This window comes from Mobula birostris, chromosome 32 (assembly GCF_030028105.1).
Source record: "Mobula birostris isolate sMobBir1 chromosome 32, sMobBir1.hap1, whole genome shotgun sequence".
NCBI lineage: Eukaryota > Metazoa > Chordata > Chondrichthyes > Myliobatiformes > Myliobatidae > Mobula > Mobula birostris.
The window spans coordinates 22,164,484-22,182,800 of record NC_092401.1 but is presented as its reverse complement, the minus strand read 5'-3'; the positions used below and the strand labels follow the sequence as shown (position 1 = coordinate 22,182,800).

The 18,317-nt window shown below is 41.6% G+C and overlaps 1 protein-coding gene across 2 annotated transcripts in view; it reads right to left on the bottom strand.

The window, feature by feature from the left end:
• LOC140191294 (adhesion G protein-coupled receptor E3-like) overlaps positions 1 to 18,317 on the bottom strand; it is a 133,526-nt gene that overhangs the window by 36,435 nt on the left and 78,774 nt on the right. For both annotated transcript variants that reach the window (XM_072248568.1, XM_072248569.1), the window contains exon 5: positions 152 to 237. In XM_072248568.1, the coding sequence (XP_072104669.1) occupies positions 152 to 237 (86 nt within the window). The remainder of the gene's footprint in view (positions 1 to 151; positions 238 to 18,317) is intronic.

The window sequence follows — 18,317 nt, the reverse complement described above, 5'->3', positions numbered from 1 at the left end:
TGATCACTGACAGCCCAAGAAACACTGCTGACTCTGGTGAGGACTGCATATGCAGGAAAACATTCGAATAGATCCACATCTGGGGATAATGGAAGTTAAGTTTGCTCCTTGGAGAAACAGAGTGAGTGAACATCAGAAGAACTTCTCATACCTGCTGGGCGTTTGCTGGATAATTCAAGTTGCACTGCGACAGTGTAGAGTTCTGCTTCTCAGAGGCAGGACGGGAAAGTGGATCCACTGGAATGAAAATGGCATTTTAGAGATCTGTGCGTCCACCTGGCAACTCTACCGTTTGCCTTCCTGGTGTTCACGGATCAGGCAGGGAAGCGCTGATCTCTGTAACACCAGGCTGATGTACTCCCACAATGAGCAGCATCAGACCCAGACACACCGTACTGTGACTTGATGCCACATCTTCTTGACCCCAAGAAAAACTGTGAATGCCTCGCCCAAGCCTATGCCCACTGGCACCCAAAGGAACTGATACCATGGTTGGCATTGCACTTGTAATGTTAGCACAAGCCACACTAATGTGAAACGTTGGTATGGGCCTCATTGCTGGTTTGGGAGGGATAATTTGTAAACATCTCCACAGCCATGAAACCAGTTAAATGTGTAAGTGATCAGCCCTCTCAGGTTGGAGGAGGAACACTTCATATTCTGTCTGGTTAGCCTCCAACCTGACAGCATAAAGATTGAATTCTCAAACTTCCAGTAATTTCTCACCCTCACCCTTCTCTCTTTTTTCCGTTCCCCACTCTGGCTCTCCTCTTATCCCTTCTCTTCTCCTCAGCAACCTATCATCTCCCTCTGGCGTCCCTCCTCTTCCCCTTTCTCCCTCAGTTCACTCTCCTCCTATAAGTTTTCCTCTTCTTTGTCCCGTTTTACTTTCTCCAGCTCTCACCTCCCAGCTTCTTACTTCATACCCCTCCCCGTCCCACCTACATTCTCCCTCACCTGACTTTACCAATCACCTGTCAGCTTGTCCCCTTCCCTTTCCCATCTTCTTATTCTGGCTTCTTCACACTTCCTCTCCAGTCCTGATGAAGGGTCTCAGCCCAAAATGACGACTGTTTATTTCTCTTATTAGATGCTACCTGACCGACGAGCTCCTCCAACATTTTCTGTGTGTGACATCAGGACCCATGTTTGATGTAAAGTTGTTTCAATGGGCTGGGGTGAGACCATTCAGCACCAAGTGACAAGGTGCTGAATTTAATTATCTTCTTTATACATTAAATAATCTTTTCCACACTCCCCCATCTCTACAATCCCATTCCCTGCTCACTCATCACCTTCCCACCACTCACAGAGACCAGGTCCTCCTGCGACTGACCTGAGGACTGGAGCCAGTGGTATGAACATCTGGGGTGAGCTGCCCGTGTCTGAGATCAATCTCTGGATTGGGGCTCTGGGGTCATGAGGAATTCCTCATCAAAGCTCTACAGACCTTTGGAATTCAGTGAGCCGTGGTTTCTCAAAACACTATGGGGTGTATGGGGTGTCAGGGAGGGGTAGCATCTTTGGTGGAGGAACATTTTGCGTCCTTTTCAAGGTGGTTAGTTCACCTTTGGTCCCCACTTGGCACTCGGCTCTCACTTGTGTCTCCCCGTAGCTGTTTGCATGCGACATGGCCACACCCCGGGCAATGGCTTCGACAAGCCAGCTAAACCAGGTGAGGGTCGCCAACGGGTCTCAAACCCTCGGTGAGATGGGGAGTTGTCTATCCCAGCATGTGAAGACCGACTCTGGCAGATTGAGTGGACGAGACCAATGGAAGGTCCAACGGTTAAGGCAGCAGTCTCTGCAAGCGCCGTGTAATGTGTAGAGCATGACAAAACACAGAAGATCTCCTGGTCATCCACTGCGCCTAGTCCCATCTCCATCTGTCTCAACTCGTCTTGCCGCTGGATCTAGATGGGAATTGGGAAGAGAGAGTGAGGCTGATGCTGCACAACTCTCCGTCACTTAAATCCAAATCAAGCACTAGTCTTGACACCAGTATAAAGCTGGCTGGTGGTGTAGTGGCATCAGCGCTGGACTTTGGGGTGAAAGAAGGATCAGGCTTGAGCTGAGCTGGATGAGTGGCAGTGCTCAGACAATATAAAGAAACAGAGACTGGTAGAGAGTTTAAAGGGCCCTGCTGCTGATTATAGTGAGGTTTTGAAAGGCAGAAAATCCTTTCACCACATCAATTAGCTCTATGCAAGCTCTGAGAAACGCTTTTGGCACCACTGAAAGTTCAGCGGAACCCCTGGTGAGATTCAGATACACATTCCGAGAGGAAGGAGAGAAGCTCTCTGCTTCCCACCTGCAGCTGGATAAACTGTTGCATTGCTTGTGCCGCAAAGAACGCATTCAACTTTCTGAGATAAACTGCTTGAGGGTGGAGCAAGTTGTGAAGGGTACACTGTCATAAGTTATGGTTGCTCGACGTATTCCAATGACCCACAAGATGTGTGATCCACCATCTTTTGCTGAGTCACTAAGAAAATAAGATTGAGGAGTGAAATGTTTCCAAAAGCCAAGTAATGTCTTCAGTTGGAGGCCCTCTTGCTAGAGTAACCATTGATACCACAGAAGTATAATTTTTGAGAAATGAGGTGAGAAACATTCAAGCTGATATGTCTCAATAGATATCTGTTAATGTTGCAGATAAACATGACGTGTTCACTGGAAAGCCCAACCCACCTGTGAAAATCACAAAGCAGAGCAATGCTGCTGCATAGGGTGAAGGATAGGACTGGTATTCTCTGTTACAAATGTCGAGAAGATGGAGATTTCAAACGAGATTGTAAGAGACAGGGAAATCTTCGAAAAGTAAACCAGTGGATAATCAAACAGAAAATGATGGGAAACAACAGAGGGACCCAATAAAGGAACAGTCTGACGTCCTGGAGCAAAAACGTTCCAATCAGTGTATCAACAGCAATACTAAGGTGCAAAACATTATTCCTGAAGGTTTAGTGGGGCCAAGTTCTGATGTCTCCAGACATTCTGAAAGTATTTATGCTAGGGTCATACTTGACACAGGTTCTCAAGTTACTTTACTCTACAGATCCTTTTCAACAGGGATTTGACACATTTACTGTTGGCTCCTGTCAGTGCCCTTGAGGTTTGGGGGCTTAATGCTGATGATTGCCCTCATGATGGTTATTTGTCGTTGACACTGGTGTATTCAGGAGCAGATATTGCAGTAGCTGAGACTATTGATACACTTGTGTTGGTTTGCCCAGATCCAGTTGTCAAAGGTAAAGTTGCCATTCTTGTGGGAACAAACATTTCTACCGTGAAGGCATATGGGAGCATGTAAAGAGAGAAAGGGAGAGAACTTTCTGAGAACTTTGTCTATTCTCTCTGCATTCAGAGCTGCCTTTGAGAATGTGCAAGTTTCTCCTGTGAAGGATGATGAGAATAAAAGAGGAAATGTATACTCAGTCTAAACCAGTCACTTTACCTTCTGCCGGAGGAGTTAGAGTGACTGGAACACCCAGATTCTCAGGAGTTCCCAGTGCCCCAGCCATTTTTGTGGATGCGCCTGACAATCAGGAAGAAAATCCACTTCTGCCTGCAGGAGTGCTGGTGAGACCTAACTGTAGAAATCTTTGGGTGTCTATTCTAACAGAAGAACAGGGATTGTCAGAAACACCTCAGGAGGAGGTGTCAGGAGTTTCTAGTTTCCCAGTAAAGAAAAAGGAAGAGGAATAGTCTCCTCTATTAGGAAAGTTGACATTGAAGTCAGTCAACTTTGATGACTCACCAATACCAGAGGAATGGAAAAAGAGAATAACTTATAAGATATTGGAACACAAAGACATCTTTTCTACTGACAATTTTGCTGTTGGTTGTTCCACGAGTACTCAACACACTATCATAGTGACAGAAGACACACCTTTCCATTCATCACCAGCGGAGATTGAATTCACAGTGATAGCTAACTCATTACGAGCCTACAGTGAGGCAGTTTCAGTTACAAGGTCTATCTCTACCTCTTCCCCTTCCCTCTCTGGATCACAGTGGTATTCCCATGGATTTCCCAGGCCCTCACTGAACCTGCTCCCACATGGTCTCCACATTGGATCGTGTGGAGTTTGCGATCTTGGGTCAGAATAGTAACCACCATGCCAGCTACAGATGGCAACTCTGGACAAACTTGTTCCTGGAGAAACTCAACAGGTCATGAAATCCATGTCCATTACAATAACCCTTCTGTGGGACTTGCACAGAATACCTTTCTTTACTTCGAGTTATCTGAAGGACAACGTTGAAGGGATGTCAATGACAACCACTACTTTGAATTGATTTTCAATATTGTGGTTATATTAAATCCATACATTCACAGATCTTCCCTGCAGTGAGGTTGGCAGTTGCAGAAAATGCCAGAGTCCCTGTGATGCAGTTACACTGGTGGGAACCCACTGTGTTGTTACAAGTTACATATTAGTCACAGGGCGACTATTCACAATTGTTGACATCTGTGAGAAAGGACAAAATCTTTCACAATGATAAACACTGTTTGCTCCGGATTACAGGTGCACTCTGTGGGTCTGGATGGAGCAAAACATAGGCATGTTGTTTAAACACAGACCAGACCTTCCTTGGAACAAACAATTCAGTGATTTTCTTGGGAAAGGCCTTCAGAGTCGAGGCAGAAAGACAGATATGTGGAGTTAAGGCACTGACCACCCTAGATTGAATTGAATCAGGGAATCAATAGCTCCCAGCTGCTGGAGGCCGAGATGGTTACTAGCCTGCTCTCCTGCTCATTGGATCTGGAAGCTGCCTATCAACACCTGCAGATCCTAGTGGAGGAATCAAGAGTAGCCCCACCTTCTCTGGTGATGTGACTAGTTAGAATGCTAAAGATGTGCCACGGAGAACATTCTGACTTGTTGCATCTCCATCTGGTTTTGAGAGGCCACCACACATGATAAGAAAAACCTGCAGAGTTGTAAATATTGCCTACACCACTATGGGTAGTCGCCTTCCCACTATCAAGGAATTCTTCAAAATGCAACGCCACAAAAGGGTGCACCCTTTATTAAGGACCCCCACCACCAAAGACCTGCCCTTTTCACAATAATACCATCAGGTAGGACATTCAAGAGCTTGAAGAGAAACGCTGAGTGTTTTGGTTACAGCTTCTTCTTCTGTGACATCAGATTTCTGAATGGACAGTGAACCCATGAATACCACCTCACTATTTTCACTCTCTTTTCTCCCTACTTATTTAAAAAAGGAGGTGGAGTGAAGTTAAGATGGCGCTAAATGTCAACTCCCTTGCTTTTATCTTCGGAAACAGCTCTATTTCCGTCTTTAGTATCTTTATTTCCTCCTTTCAGTGTTCTTTTGGAGACCCTGCCCTGCAGTTACACACTGACTTCGGTTCTTTGCGGGAATGGGACCTGTTCTCAGGGTTTCAGCATGCCAAGGGTTCGGCCTGAGAGTCTGGCTCGAATTTGGAAGCTTAAGATCTCGGGGCTCTGGAGACGGGTGGATCGAGGGTCGGTTTCACAGCAGGAGACCCGTGTGTCGTCGGGGGAGTCGGGATATCTGCTGTGGGCCTGAAGACCCAGGATCTGTGCAATCTTCAGGCATAGAGCTCAAAAAAAGCAATGTAATGGACCTTTAACATCGTAAACCAGCGGGCTGTTGTTATATCTCCCCGCCCGCTGGGGAAAAAATGGAGATGCCTCCTTCTCCCTTATTAGGGAGAGAGAGAACCTGTGGTATGTTGAATGCCAGATGAAATGTGAAATCTGTGGGGTAACTGCAAGTCTGTATCTTTGCTATTGCTTTGCTCACAATGAGTGCTTGTTGGTGGTATCGATGCTTGCTTTTTTTTCTGGTGGGGGAGGGGGTATTGTTGCTCCCTGTGCTTACGCACATGAGGGAGAGAAGCTGGGGGACTATGGGGTTCTTACGTTTATCTGTCGTTCATTCTTTGGGGCACTTCTCTGTTTTCGTGGATGTTTGCGAAGAAAAAGCATTTCAGTATGTATATTATATACATTTCTCTGACATTAAATTGGACCTTTGAATTTTTAAATATATATTTCTTATCATAATTATTGTATATTTTCTGTATTGCACTGTACTGCTACTGCAAATCAAGACATTTCACGACAGATGTCAGTGACAATAAACAGGAATCTGATTCTGATGGAGTCATGTATTAAGTTATGGTAGGGGACAGGAACCGTGGTGTACAAAGGCTGTAATAAATCTAGTCAAGAAGAAAAGAAAAGCTTACAAAAGGTTCAGAGAGCTTGGTAATGTTAGAGATCTAGAAGATTATAAAGCTTACTGGAAGGAGCTTAAAAAGGAAATTAGGAGAGCCAGAAGGGGCCATGAGAAGGCCTTGGTGGGCAGTATTAAGGAAAACCCCAAGGCATGCTACAAGTATGTGAAGAGCAAGAGGATAATACGTGAAAGAATAGGACCTATCAAGTGTGACAGTGGGAAAGTGTGTATGGAACTGGAGGAAATAGCAGATGTACTTAATGAATATTTTACTTCAGTATTCACTATGGAAAAGGATCTTGGTGATTGTAGTGATAACTTGCAGTGGACTGAAAAGCTTGAGCAAGTAGATATTAAGAAAGAGGATGTGCTGGAGCTTTTCGAAAGCATAAATGTGGATAAGCCGCCGGGACCGGATGAGATGTACCCCAGGCTACTGTGGGAGGTGAGGGAGGAGATTGCTGAGCCTCTGGCAATGATCTTTGAATCATCAATGGGGACGAGAGAGGTTCCAAAGGATTGGAGGGTTGCAGATGTTGTTCCTTTATTCAAGAAAGGGAGTAAAGATAGCCCAGGAAATTATAGACCAGTGAGTCTTACTTCAGTGGTTGGTAAGTTGATGGAGAAGATCCTGGGAGGCAGGATTTATGAACATTTGGAGAGGTATAATATGATTAAGACTAGTCAGCATGGCTTTGTCAAGGGCAGGCCATGCCTTACGAGCCTGATTGAATTTTTTGAGGATGTGACTAAACACATTGATGAAGGAAAAGCAGTAGATGTAGTGTATAGGGATTTCAGCAAGCCATTTGTTAAGGTACCTCATAAAAGGCTTACTGAGAAAGTAAGGAGGCATGGGATTCTAGGGGACATTGCTTTGTGGATCCAGAACTGGTTTGCCCACAGAAGGCAAAAAGTGGTTGTAGCTGGGTCATACTCTGCATGGAGGTCTGTGACCAGTGGTGTGCCTCAGAGATCTGTTCTGGGACCCTTACTCTTCGTGATCTTTATAAATGACCTGGATGGAGGTTACAGTGGGACATTGACAGGATGCAAAACTGGGCTGAGAAGTGGCAGATGGAGTTCAACCCAGATAAGTGTGAAGTGGTTCATTTTGGTAGGTCAAATATGATGGCAGAATAAAGTATTTATGGTAAGAATCTTGGCAGTGTGAAGGAGCAGAGGGATCTTGAGGTCTGAGTCCATAGGACGCTCAAAGCAGCTGCATAGGTTGACTCTGTGGTTAAGAAGGCATGCGGTGTATTGGCCTCCATTAATCGTGGAATTGAACTTAGGAGCCGAGAGGTAATGTTGCAGCTACATAGGACCCTGGTCAGACCACATTTGGAGTACTGTGCTCAGTTCTGGTCGCCTCACTACAGGAAGGATGTGGAAGCCATAGAAAGGGTGCACAGGAGATTTACAAGGATGTTGCCTGGTTAGGGAGCATGCCTTCTGAAAACAGGTTGAGTGAACTCGGCCTTTTCTCCTTGGAGCGGAGGATGAGAGGTGACCTGATAGAGGTGTATCAGATTATGAGAGGCATTGATCGTGTGGATAATCAGAGGCTTTTTACCAGGGCTGAAATGGCTAGCATGAGAGGGCACAGCTTTAAAGTGCTTGGAAGTAAGTACAGAGGAGATGTCAGGGGTAAGTTTTTTTATGCAGAGAGTGGTGAGTGCACGGAATGGGCTGCTGGCAAAGGTGGTGGAGGCGGATACGATAGGGTCTTTTAACAGACTTTTGGAGAGGTACATGCAGCTTAGAAAAATAGAGGGTTATGGATAAGCCTAGTAATTTCTAAGGTAGGGACATGTTCAGCACAACTTGCCTCCTCCAGTCACACCTGTCCCTGGACAATGCAGTACTCTAAAAGAACATGACTGGTCAATGAATTCATTTCACAAACTCTGAAATATAAAATCATGGAGTAATAAAGCACAGAAAAAGACCCCTTGGCCTATCTCATCCATGCCAACCACAATCAACTATTCCCATTTGCTTGTCAGTCCTTTTTCCCTTCCCATTTGAACTAATGATGAGATTTATCAAAGAAGACAACAGAAAAACCAATGATAACTTCTCCACCTCCCCACAATGACTCTCCTATGCAACTTATACAGGACAGAGCCCATTAAATTCGTCTTTAGTTGTAGGACTCTGTAGGAGAATTGTGGACGACTGATATCCTCAGTCAGTTGGGATTTATTCACCATTTTCATGTTGAGACAAAAATCTCTCTCAATAGTAAAAATAGATTGCTCCCTTTTATACCTGGGCTCTGTGGGTCGGGATGGAGTAACTCAGCTCTGTGTTGTTTAATCCAGAGAAGACCTCTGCTGGAACAGAGGATTGAGTGAGTATTCTTGGGAAGGGGACTTATGGTTTGAGAAAGAAAATCAGGTGAATGGAGTTAAGGAGCAGATGGAATTGACTCAAGGAACCAAATGGCCGGTCACCTGTTAGAAATGGAGATGGTTACTACCCTGCTCTCCATTCCATGAGCTTATCGATAACGGTGTGGAAGGTTGGCAGCAACCCTGCCTTCTGTACTGGAGCTGCTTTTCATTGGACAGGAGCAGGGAGGAAAGAGGACTCTCAGTGCTCCATTCATCTTTAATATGACTGTGGCAAGACCAGGTTTAGTCACTTTTAAACTTCAGTTAATTGCCCACTCCCTCCCTGAATCTGCATTGGAAGTACAGCACTGGAAATACTCAGCAGGTCAGGCAGCATCCGTGGATGAGAATCAGAATGCTGGGAGATTCCAGGACCATCCCTGGTTTCAGATTTCCAGCATGATCGACTCTGCAGCCTATCGAGTCTCCTTCTCCATTCCATAATGGCTGATCCCATACATATACTTTCTCCCCATATCATTTGATGCTCTGACTGATCAGAAAATGATAAACTTCCACCTTAAATTTACCCATGGACCTGCCCTCCACACAGCCTGTGGCATGGCATTCTACGGGGGTGGGGGGGTTCTACATGGCATTCACTAAGGGGGGTGCTGTTGTAGAAAACATTCTGGTATGTCTCTCCACGGCCTCCTCTACTGTAAAGATGAAGCCACACTCAGGTTGGAGGACACCACCTTATATTCCATCTGGGTAGCTTCCAACCTGATGACATGAACATTGGCTTCTCAAACTTCTGCTAATGCCCCACCTCCCCCTCGTACCCCATCCGTTATTTATTTATTTTCACACATTCTTTCTCTCTCTCTCTCCTTTTTCTCCCTCTGTCCCTCTCACTATACCCCTTTCCCATCCTCTGGGTTTTTCCCCCCCCTCCCCCTTTTCTTTCTCCCTGGGCCTCCTGTCCCATGATCTTCTCATATCCCTTTTGCCAATCAACTGTCCAGCTTTTGGCTCCATCCCTCCCCCTCCTGTCTTCTCCTATCATTTTGGATCTCCCCCTCCCCCTCCCACTTTCAAATCTCTTACTAGCTCTTCTTTCAGTTAGCCCTGACGAAGGGTCTCGGCTCGAAACTTCGACTGTACCTCTTCCTAGAGATGCTGCCTGGCCTTCTGCGTTCACCAGCAACTTTGATGTGTGCTACAGATTCACTACTCTGTCTAAAAAAAACTCATCCTTAACTCTGTTCTAACAAGTAGGGAGTGATTCCTGTGGAAAGCCGAAAGTGAAGGGAAGGGAAAGATGTGCTTGGTGGTGTGATCTCATTGGAGATGGCGAAGTTATGGAGAATTATATGCTGGATGCGGAGGCTGGTGGGGCGGTATGTGAAGACGAGGAACTCTATCCCTGGTGTGCCGGTGGGAAGATGGAGTGAGGGCAGATGTGCGCAAAATGGCAGAGATGAGGGTAAGAGCAGCGTAGATGGTGGAGGAAAGGAAGCCCCTTTCTTTGAAGAATGACGACATCGCTGTTGGACTAGAATGAAAAGCCTCATCCTGAGAGCAGATGTGGTGGAGACGGAAGAACTGACAGATGGAGATGGTATTTTTAATAGTGAAAGGCTGGGAAGAGGTACTGTACAGATAGCTGTGAGAGTCAGTTGGTTTATAAAAAATATCTGTAGATAGACTGTCTCCAGAGATGGAGACAGATCCAGAAAGGGGTGTTGGAAATAGACCAAATGAATTTCAGGGCAGGGTGGAAGTTGGAGGCAAGTCAACAAGCTCAGAATGGGTGCAGGAGGTAGCACCAATGTAGTCGTCAATATAGAGTAGGAAGAATTGGGGAGTGATGCCGGTGTAGGCTTGAAACATGGACTGTTCCACATAGCCAACGAAAAGGCAGGCATAGTGGGGACACATGTGACTGGCCATGGCTATCCCTTTGAAGGAAGTGGGATTAGCTGAAGGAAAATTTACTGAGGGAGATGACCAGTTCTGTAAGATGGAGGAGAGTGGCTGTGGAGGGGAATTGGTTGGGTCTGTTGTCCACAAAGAAGCAGGGAGCTTTAAGGCTCTTCTGATGAGGGATGGAGATGTATTAGGATTGGACACCTGTAGTGAAAATGAGATGATTGGGGCCAAGGAACTTAAAGTCATTGAAAAGATCAAGAGCGCATGAGTGTCACGGACATAGGTTGGAAGGGACTGAACCGGGGGACAAAAAAACAAAGTTGAGGTATGCAGCCCCAAGCTCAGTGGGACAGGAACAGACAGAAAAAAATGGGTCTACCTGGACAGTCAGGTTTATGGACTTTGGGTGGAAATGGAGAGGGGGGAGTGCGGGGTAAGGGAACTCTGGATTGGTGACAATGGGTCAGAGATCTTCAGAGTCTTTCTTTTTAAATCTTTTTATTATTATTATTATATTATTATTCAAAAATAACATGAATACATCAAAGTAAACAACACTTACAATGTCTCAAGGAAAAAAAACATTTTAAGGATTGAAAAATTTTGGTGATAATAAAAAAAACCTACTAAGCAGAAAAAGTGGGGGGAAACCCCATTAGGTGTACAACCCAAAGCCATGCGTCATACAAAAAGCTTCTAAAGATAAACATCAAACCGCCAGCAAAACAAAAATACCAAAAATTTACAATTAGATCATGGAGGAAATCTATCAATTAACTCAAATGATAATAACGAGCAAATGAACCCCACCTTTTCTCAAAATCAAATAAAGGTTCAAAGGTTTGACTAATTTTCTCCAAACTAAGACATAGCATCACTTGAGAGAACCATTGTGAGAAAGTGGGAGCTGATGTATCCTTCTACTTCAACAAAATGGCCCTCTGATCAATGTAACAAATGCAATAACATGTTGGTCAGACACAGAGATACCATGGATATTTTGAGGAGTTATTCCAAAAAGCACAGTTAATTTGTTAAGTTGTAAATAAATTTTAAGTGCTTCAGAAGTTGTTGAAAAAACTGACTTCCAGAACTGTTCCAGGATAGAACAAGACCAAAACATGTGTGTCAGTGTAGCTGTCTCAGTCTTACATCTATCACAATAACTATCGACATTAAGAAATATTTTAGGCAGTCTCTCCTTCATCAAATGGTAATGATATACAATTTTAAATTGAATCAGTGAATGATTAGCACAGATTGAAGAAGTGTTAACCAGCTTCAGAATCTGTGTCCAATCCTCCGTTATAAAAGTCAAATTGAGTTCCTTTTCCCAATCTTGCTTAATCTTAAATAAAGGACGCTTATCCCATTGTAATAATAAATTATAAATTCTTCCAATAGAACCCTTCGTTGAAGGGTTCATACTCATAATATTATCTAACAGGTCAGCCTCCAATATATAAGGAAAATTACTTAAATATTTTTGTAAGAAATATCTAACTTGAAGGTATTGTAAAAAGCATGAGTATGAAAGAGAATATTTATCAACTAATTGTTCAAAAGACATCAATCTATCTTCTTTGAATAAATCCAAAAAAGAATTAATACCTTTATTTTTCCAAAGTTAAAAAAAAATTGGATCACTCAAAGAAGGTTTAAAAAAGTAATTTCGATAAATTAAACTACAAAGTTTAAATTTTTTAAGATTAAAAAAATTACAGAACTGGAGCCAAATTTGTAAAGAATGCTTAATCACAGCATATAGGTTTAAGTTAGTAACTTTAGCTAATTGTCCAGGTAAAGCAACTCCCAATAATGAGGTTAAATAAAACTGTTTCATAGCTTTCAATTCCGGGTCTACCCAAATTGGCCGATCGTTCTTATCAACCCAATATAACCAAAAGGACTTGTATCACACATTAACAGCCCAGTAATACATTCTTATATTAGGCAAAGCAAGACCTCCATCCTTTTTCAACTTTTGTAAGCGACATTTACTAATTCTTGGTCTGTTTATTGTTCCAAATAAAAGATAAAATAATAGAATCAATCTGATCAAAAAGCTTCTTAGTGAAAAAAACAGGGATATTCTGAAATAAATATAAAAATTTTGGTAAAATCATCATTTTAACTATATGGATACGACTGACAAGTGAAAATGTAAGTGGACTCCATCTACTAAATAAATACTTCATAGAGTCTACCAAGGGAACAAAATTGGCTTTATAAAGATCCTCATTTTTTAGTAATTATAACACCTAAATATCTAAAAGAATCCGTGACTTTGAAAGGAGTATTATCATAAATAGAAAAAATTCATTTAAAAGAAACAATTCACTTTTACTAAAATTTATTTTATAACCCGAAAAATCTCCAAATTCATTGAATAATTTTAGCAAGGCAGAAATAGATTCTTCGGGATTTGATATATAAACCAATAAATTGTCAGCGTAAAGAGAAATCTTATGAATAGTCTCATTCACAAAGATCCCATGAATATTTTTAGCTTCACGAAGAGCAATAGCAAGGGGTTCTAATATTAAATTAATTAAGAAAGGACTTAATGGACAACCTTGTCTTGTCCCCCGTGAAAGCTGAAAAAAAGGAGACCTACAGTTGTTAGTTACAACCGTAGCAATAGGAGTTTTATATATTATTCTAATCCAATTATTAAAATTAACACCAAAGCCAAATTTCTCTAAAACATTAAATAAATATTTCCATTCGACTCGATCGAACGCTTTTTCAGCATCCAAAGAGACGACACATTATGGAGTTTTAAAAGAGGACAAATATATAATGTTAAATAGTCTCCAAACATTTGAAAAATAATAATGACCTTTTATAAAGCCTGTATGATCTTTAAAAATAATTTTACCCAAAATATTCTCCAACCGATTGGCCATTATCTTTGACAGAATCTTAGCATCGACATTCAATAATGAAATAGGTCTATATGAGGCACAGTCAGTAGGATCTTTATCCATTTTAAGAATTAAAGAAATAGAAGCCTCATAGAAAGTAGAGGGCAAATCGCCTTTCACAAAAGAATCCTTAAACATTTCCAACTTATACGGAGAAAGCAAATTTCCAAATTTTTTATAAAATTCTACAGGATAACCATCAGGTCCAGGGGCCTTACCAGATTGCATTGAAAAAATAGCTTTATGAATTTCGGCTTCAGTAATTTGGGCATCAAGAATTTTTTGATCCTCAACAGAAATTTTAGGAAAAGCAATCTTTCATAAGAAAGCATTCATTTCAGAAGAATCCACTGGACATTGAGATTTATAAAGTTCAGTATGAAAATCTTGAAAAATCGTATTAATTTCTTCATCTTCCCAAGCCAGGGTACCATCTTTCCTACAAATTTTCAAAATTTGCCTTTTGCCTCTAGCCATTTTTAATTGAGATGCGATCTGTTTGTTATGTTTTATCTCCAAACATATAAAAATGGCTCTTTAACTTAAGCAAATAGCCTTCAATGTGATGAGTTAGTAATAGGTTATATTGTGATTGAAGTTCCACCCTTTGCTTGAATAGATCAATATTAGGGGAAATTGCATAAATATTATCCAAGTTTTTAATTTGTTTTGAAATCTTATCTATTTCTGCTTTAGTCTGTTTTTTAAGCTTAGCTGAATAAGAAATAATCTGACCACATAAAAATGCTTTAAATGTATCCCATATAATTAATTTGGACGTAGCCCCATATCATTAAAAAAATTCTTTTATCTGGGTTTCAATGAAACTGACAAAGACCACACCTGTCTGCAAATGGAGTAGCAGCAATCTTGTGCTGCTCTTAGTTTGTTTCTCTCCCCCTAGTTTAAACTTCAAATTTAAAATTTTTATTTGCTGATTCTTGAGGCGGAACAATATGTCTATGTCTACGAGGAGTGGGAAGAACTTGTCTGAACCTAGTGACAAAGGTAATGGGAAAGGAAAGATGCAAAAGGAAAGATCTGATGAAATGCCACCATGGAGTATTTTTGAAAATCTAGTTGGGTTAAATATGCTATTAACTTTTTTTTCTGCTTTATTATAGCATCTTATAACCAATTTAATATTTAGGGATTTAATGTTAAACTTAAAAATGGCGCTGATTTTTCTTTTTAAGAGATAACATTATTTTGGTTCTTTCTTGTTTAATAGATGCTGGAATGTAAATACTTTCCTTTGTTGAGACTATTGTTTTTCTTACAAGGTCACTCAGTTTTTTTTTACTAACTTGGGGGAGGGAAAGAAAATCCTTTTTTCTGTACAGACAGAGCAGTCCCTGGCTGCGTATTCTATCATAGCTTGCTTGCCTTTTCTTTTCGGGCTTTCGGGGAGGCGGGTGGGGTTAGAGTTAGGAGTTTTTTCCTATTGGGTGGTTCTGGAGCATGCGTGTTTTCTATGTGGTTGTATTCTTCACCCCGCCATTTTTGATCATCCCGTATTGGTACGTGCTCTGTGCATGTATAAAGAAGAATAAAATTATAGTATGGTACTTAAATAGATTAATGTAATAAATTGGAATGTACATGGTTGGAATCATCCTTTCAAACGAAAAAAGACTTTTAAAATTATTAACCGGTTCCAACCTGATATAAATTTTGCTCAACAGACATATCAGGGCGGGAGATCAAAATAGATTTTTTGAATGGTGGAGAGGTTTGCAGTTCCACTCTACTTCTCAGAGTAAAACTAAAGGTGTGTCCATCTTTATTAAATCCAGTATATTTATTCAACAGGATATTGAGTCAGATTCTAATGGTAGATTTTTAATTGTTAAAGGAGTGATCTGTAACAGAAAAGTTGTTTTGGTCAATCTGTAGGGTCCTAACTTAGATAATCCTTTTTTTAAAAAAGGTATTTGCTTCACTGCCTGATTTAAATGAATATATGTTGATAATGGGCGGGGATTTTAACTGTTGTTTAAATCCTATGATTGACAAGAGCTCAACCAATCAGCGACTTCCAAATTGCTCCGCATCACTTATTACCTCCTTCTTGATTGATTTTGGATTGATCGAATTATGGAGGTATCTGCACCCCGATAACAGAGAATATTCTCTCTTTTCACATGTTTCTAAAAAATATTCGAGGGTTGATTATATTATAATCGATCTTCGATTCTTGCCTAGTGTTAAGAATTGTGAATATGACGCTATTGCTATATCTGATCATGCGCCTGAGTTTGTCTTTTGAATTTGATGATGTCATTCTTATCCACCCACTATGGTGCATGTCTCAGATATTATTCCAAAACTCTGACTTCACTTCCCAGACTTCACTTCCAAATTCTGTCGGAGCCCAATTTACTCCCAGCAGCGCCTTATTTGGTTTCCATAGGATACAGAGAACCACTTCTTGTGGCAATGCCTGCTCTCTCCTTCCAGCTGGAGACATTTAGTGGTCAATTACAGGCAGTGAGTTGGCACAGTGAGGTGATAAAGCATTGATCAATATGAAATGTAAATGTAAAATGATTTGCCAGTAACTTTTGTAAAGCTGTTAACCAGCTTAACGTTGTCTGATCCAAACTATCTCACACTTCACTGTCCAACAAGAGGTGGAGATCAGTGAGGGTACATGAACACAATTTACTCGAATGCTTGTTGTACTCAGGAATGAAATAAGATGTTCATATTTAGTTGAAAGACCTGTAGTTTTCCTTTACAAGTAACCTTGCTTGAAAATTGGTCTGTTATCTATGTGCCGATGAATAATATTTACTGACACCGTTTTGCAAGTGTGAAGATGATATCTAGATTCAGCAGCTCTAGATCTCCTTGTTTTGCACAGAGTTGAAGGAGGCAATTCAGCCCATCGAGTCTCCTCTGGCTTGCAAAGCAATCCCAACTATTGCCCAATCACACATACTCTGCAGTCAAGAAAAATTACAACGGCCAATTATTCTCCAAGTTGCACAACTTTGGGATGTGAAAGGAAACAAGAGCATCCGGAGGAAACAAACTCATCATCAGGAAAACTGCAAACTCCAATTCTTACATTCTTGGCTCAACTCTTCAAAATTGAAACAAAAGAGATGCTGGAAATATTGAACAACACACACAAGATGCTGGAGGAAGTTAGCAAGTCAGGCAGCATCTATGGAAGGAAGTAAACAGTCAACATTTTGGGCCAAGTCAGTCCTGATAAAGAGTCTTGGCTCGAAACATTGACTGTTTATCTTCCTCCACAGACGCTGTCTGAGTTTCTGAGTTCCTCTTTAAAGTTTAGAATTATTTTATGCTAAGATAAATGTTGTGCCAAGATTTTAACTTATTATAAGAACAATCTAACCCTTTCTTCCCACATGAGCATCCATTTTCCTTTCATCCATGTGCTTATCTCAGTGTCTCTTAAATACATCTACTGCACCTGCTGGTTTAAAATGACGCTGGTGAACCTCAGTGATGTCTGTCTGATGGTTAATGAAACAAGGTGGGGCGGGGGGTACGTCGACTCAGACCATGAGAGGCCTGCGTCGGGCATTTTCATGCCTTACAAGGTGCAGATTGGAAGTCTGTGTGGGGCGCCACTCCTAGCACAGACTAGAGCAATGTGTGATTAAGTGCCTTGCTCAAGGGCACAAACATGCTGCAGCTGAGGCTCGAACTAGCGACCTTGAGATATCCAGATGAATGCCTTCACCACTTGGCCATGTGCCCAACGAAACAAGGATAACAATAAAATATTTTGTTAACTACATTTTTTCTGGCAATCAACAATCAGAACTGAGGCAAGGCGAGGTGGCATACCTGTCTCTGAGTGAGTGGAAGAGTGTGAAAGGATGGGCAGTAATGCCTCCATGGCATAAAAACAGGTCTGGAACTCCTACTCTACAGTATCCTATAAAGTACCTCCAGAGCAGTGACAACATGGTTTAAATACGGAGTAATTCTCCCTCTGTGTCATCCCATCAAACATATCCTGAGCAGGGATATCATGGGTTAAATACATGGTAAATCTCCCTCTGCAATGTACCATCTCATAACCTCACACCCACTATATGCCACATTATGAGCTCCTCCACAATTGCAGCATTTTGGTTGCACTCCTGTTCCACACTTTCCATATTCATGATCACCCCCACATCTAGCGCATCTCCTCTGCCTTTTACAGTTTTTAGCTATGTGTCCAAACCTTGGACAATTATAGCACCTCAATGGCTTTGGCACGTCCACCCTTACTGGGTAACTCATGAAACCCAGGAACACCTTCCTTGGTACTCTTTCTTCTTCAAATTCAATCAATACTGATTCACTTTCCTTTTTCGCTCCCTCCTTTGTTGTTCTCAGTCTTTGAACATTCATTACTTTCTCTCCTTTGATATTCCTCCTTAACTCCTCCATATTTATACTCATTAGTACCCCCGTGATCACTCCTTTACAACCAGTATTTTGTGCTCCCACCCTCCCTGTGTATTCCACCTTGCATTTTCCTATCTCTTTTAGCTTGAGTGCTTTCTCAAGTTGTTCTTCATTTGCACATCTTACCAATAATTTGCCATCATTAAGGACTTTTGCAAATACTATTTCCCCTATCTTATTTGCCAGAGTTGTTGTTAGCCCAAACAGGTTAATTTTCTTCATATGTCCCTGAGCCTTCTCATTAAACCTAATTATGACAACACCTTCTCTCTGAATTTGTTCATCTTCCTCACTTTCAGAGCTTTCTCCACTGTCATTTCTTATTCTTTTATTCCCTTTGTCTCGGTTTTCATTCATCCATCCCCTCACTATCTCCTCATTCCCTTTATTTCTCCCTTCACAATAATCCATCTCTCCCCAGTTGCCTACCTCGATC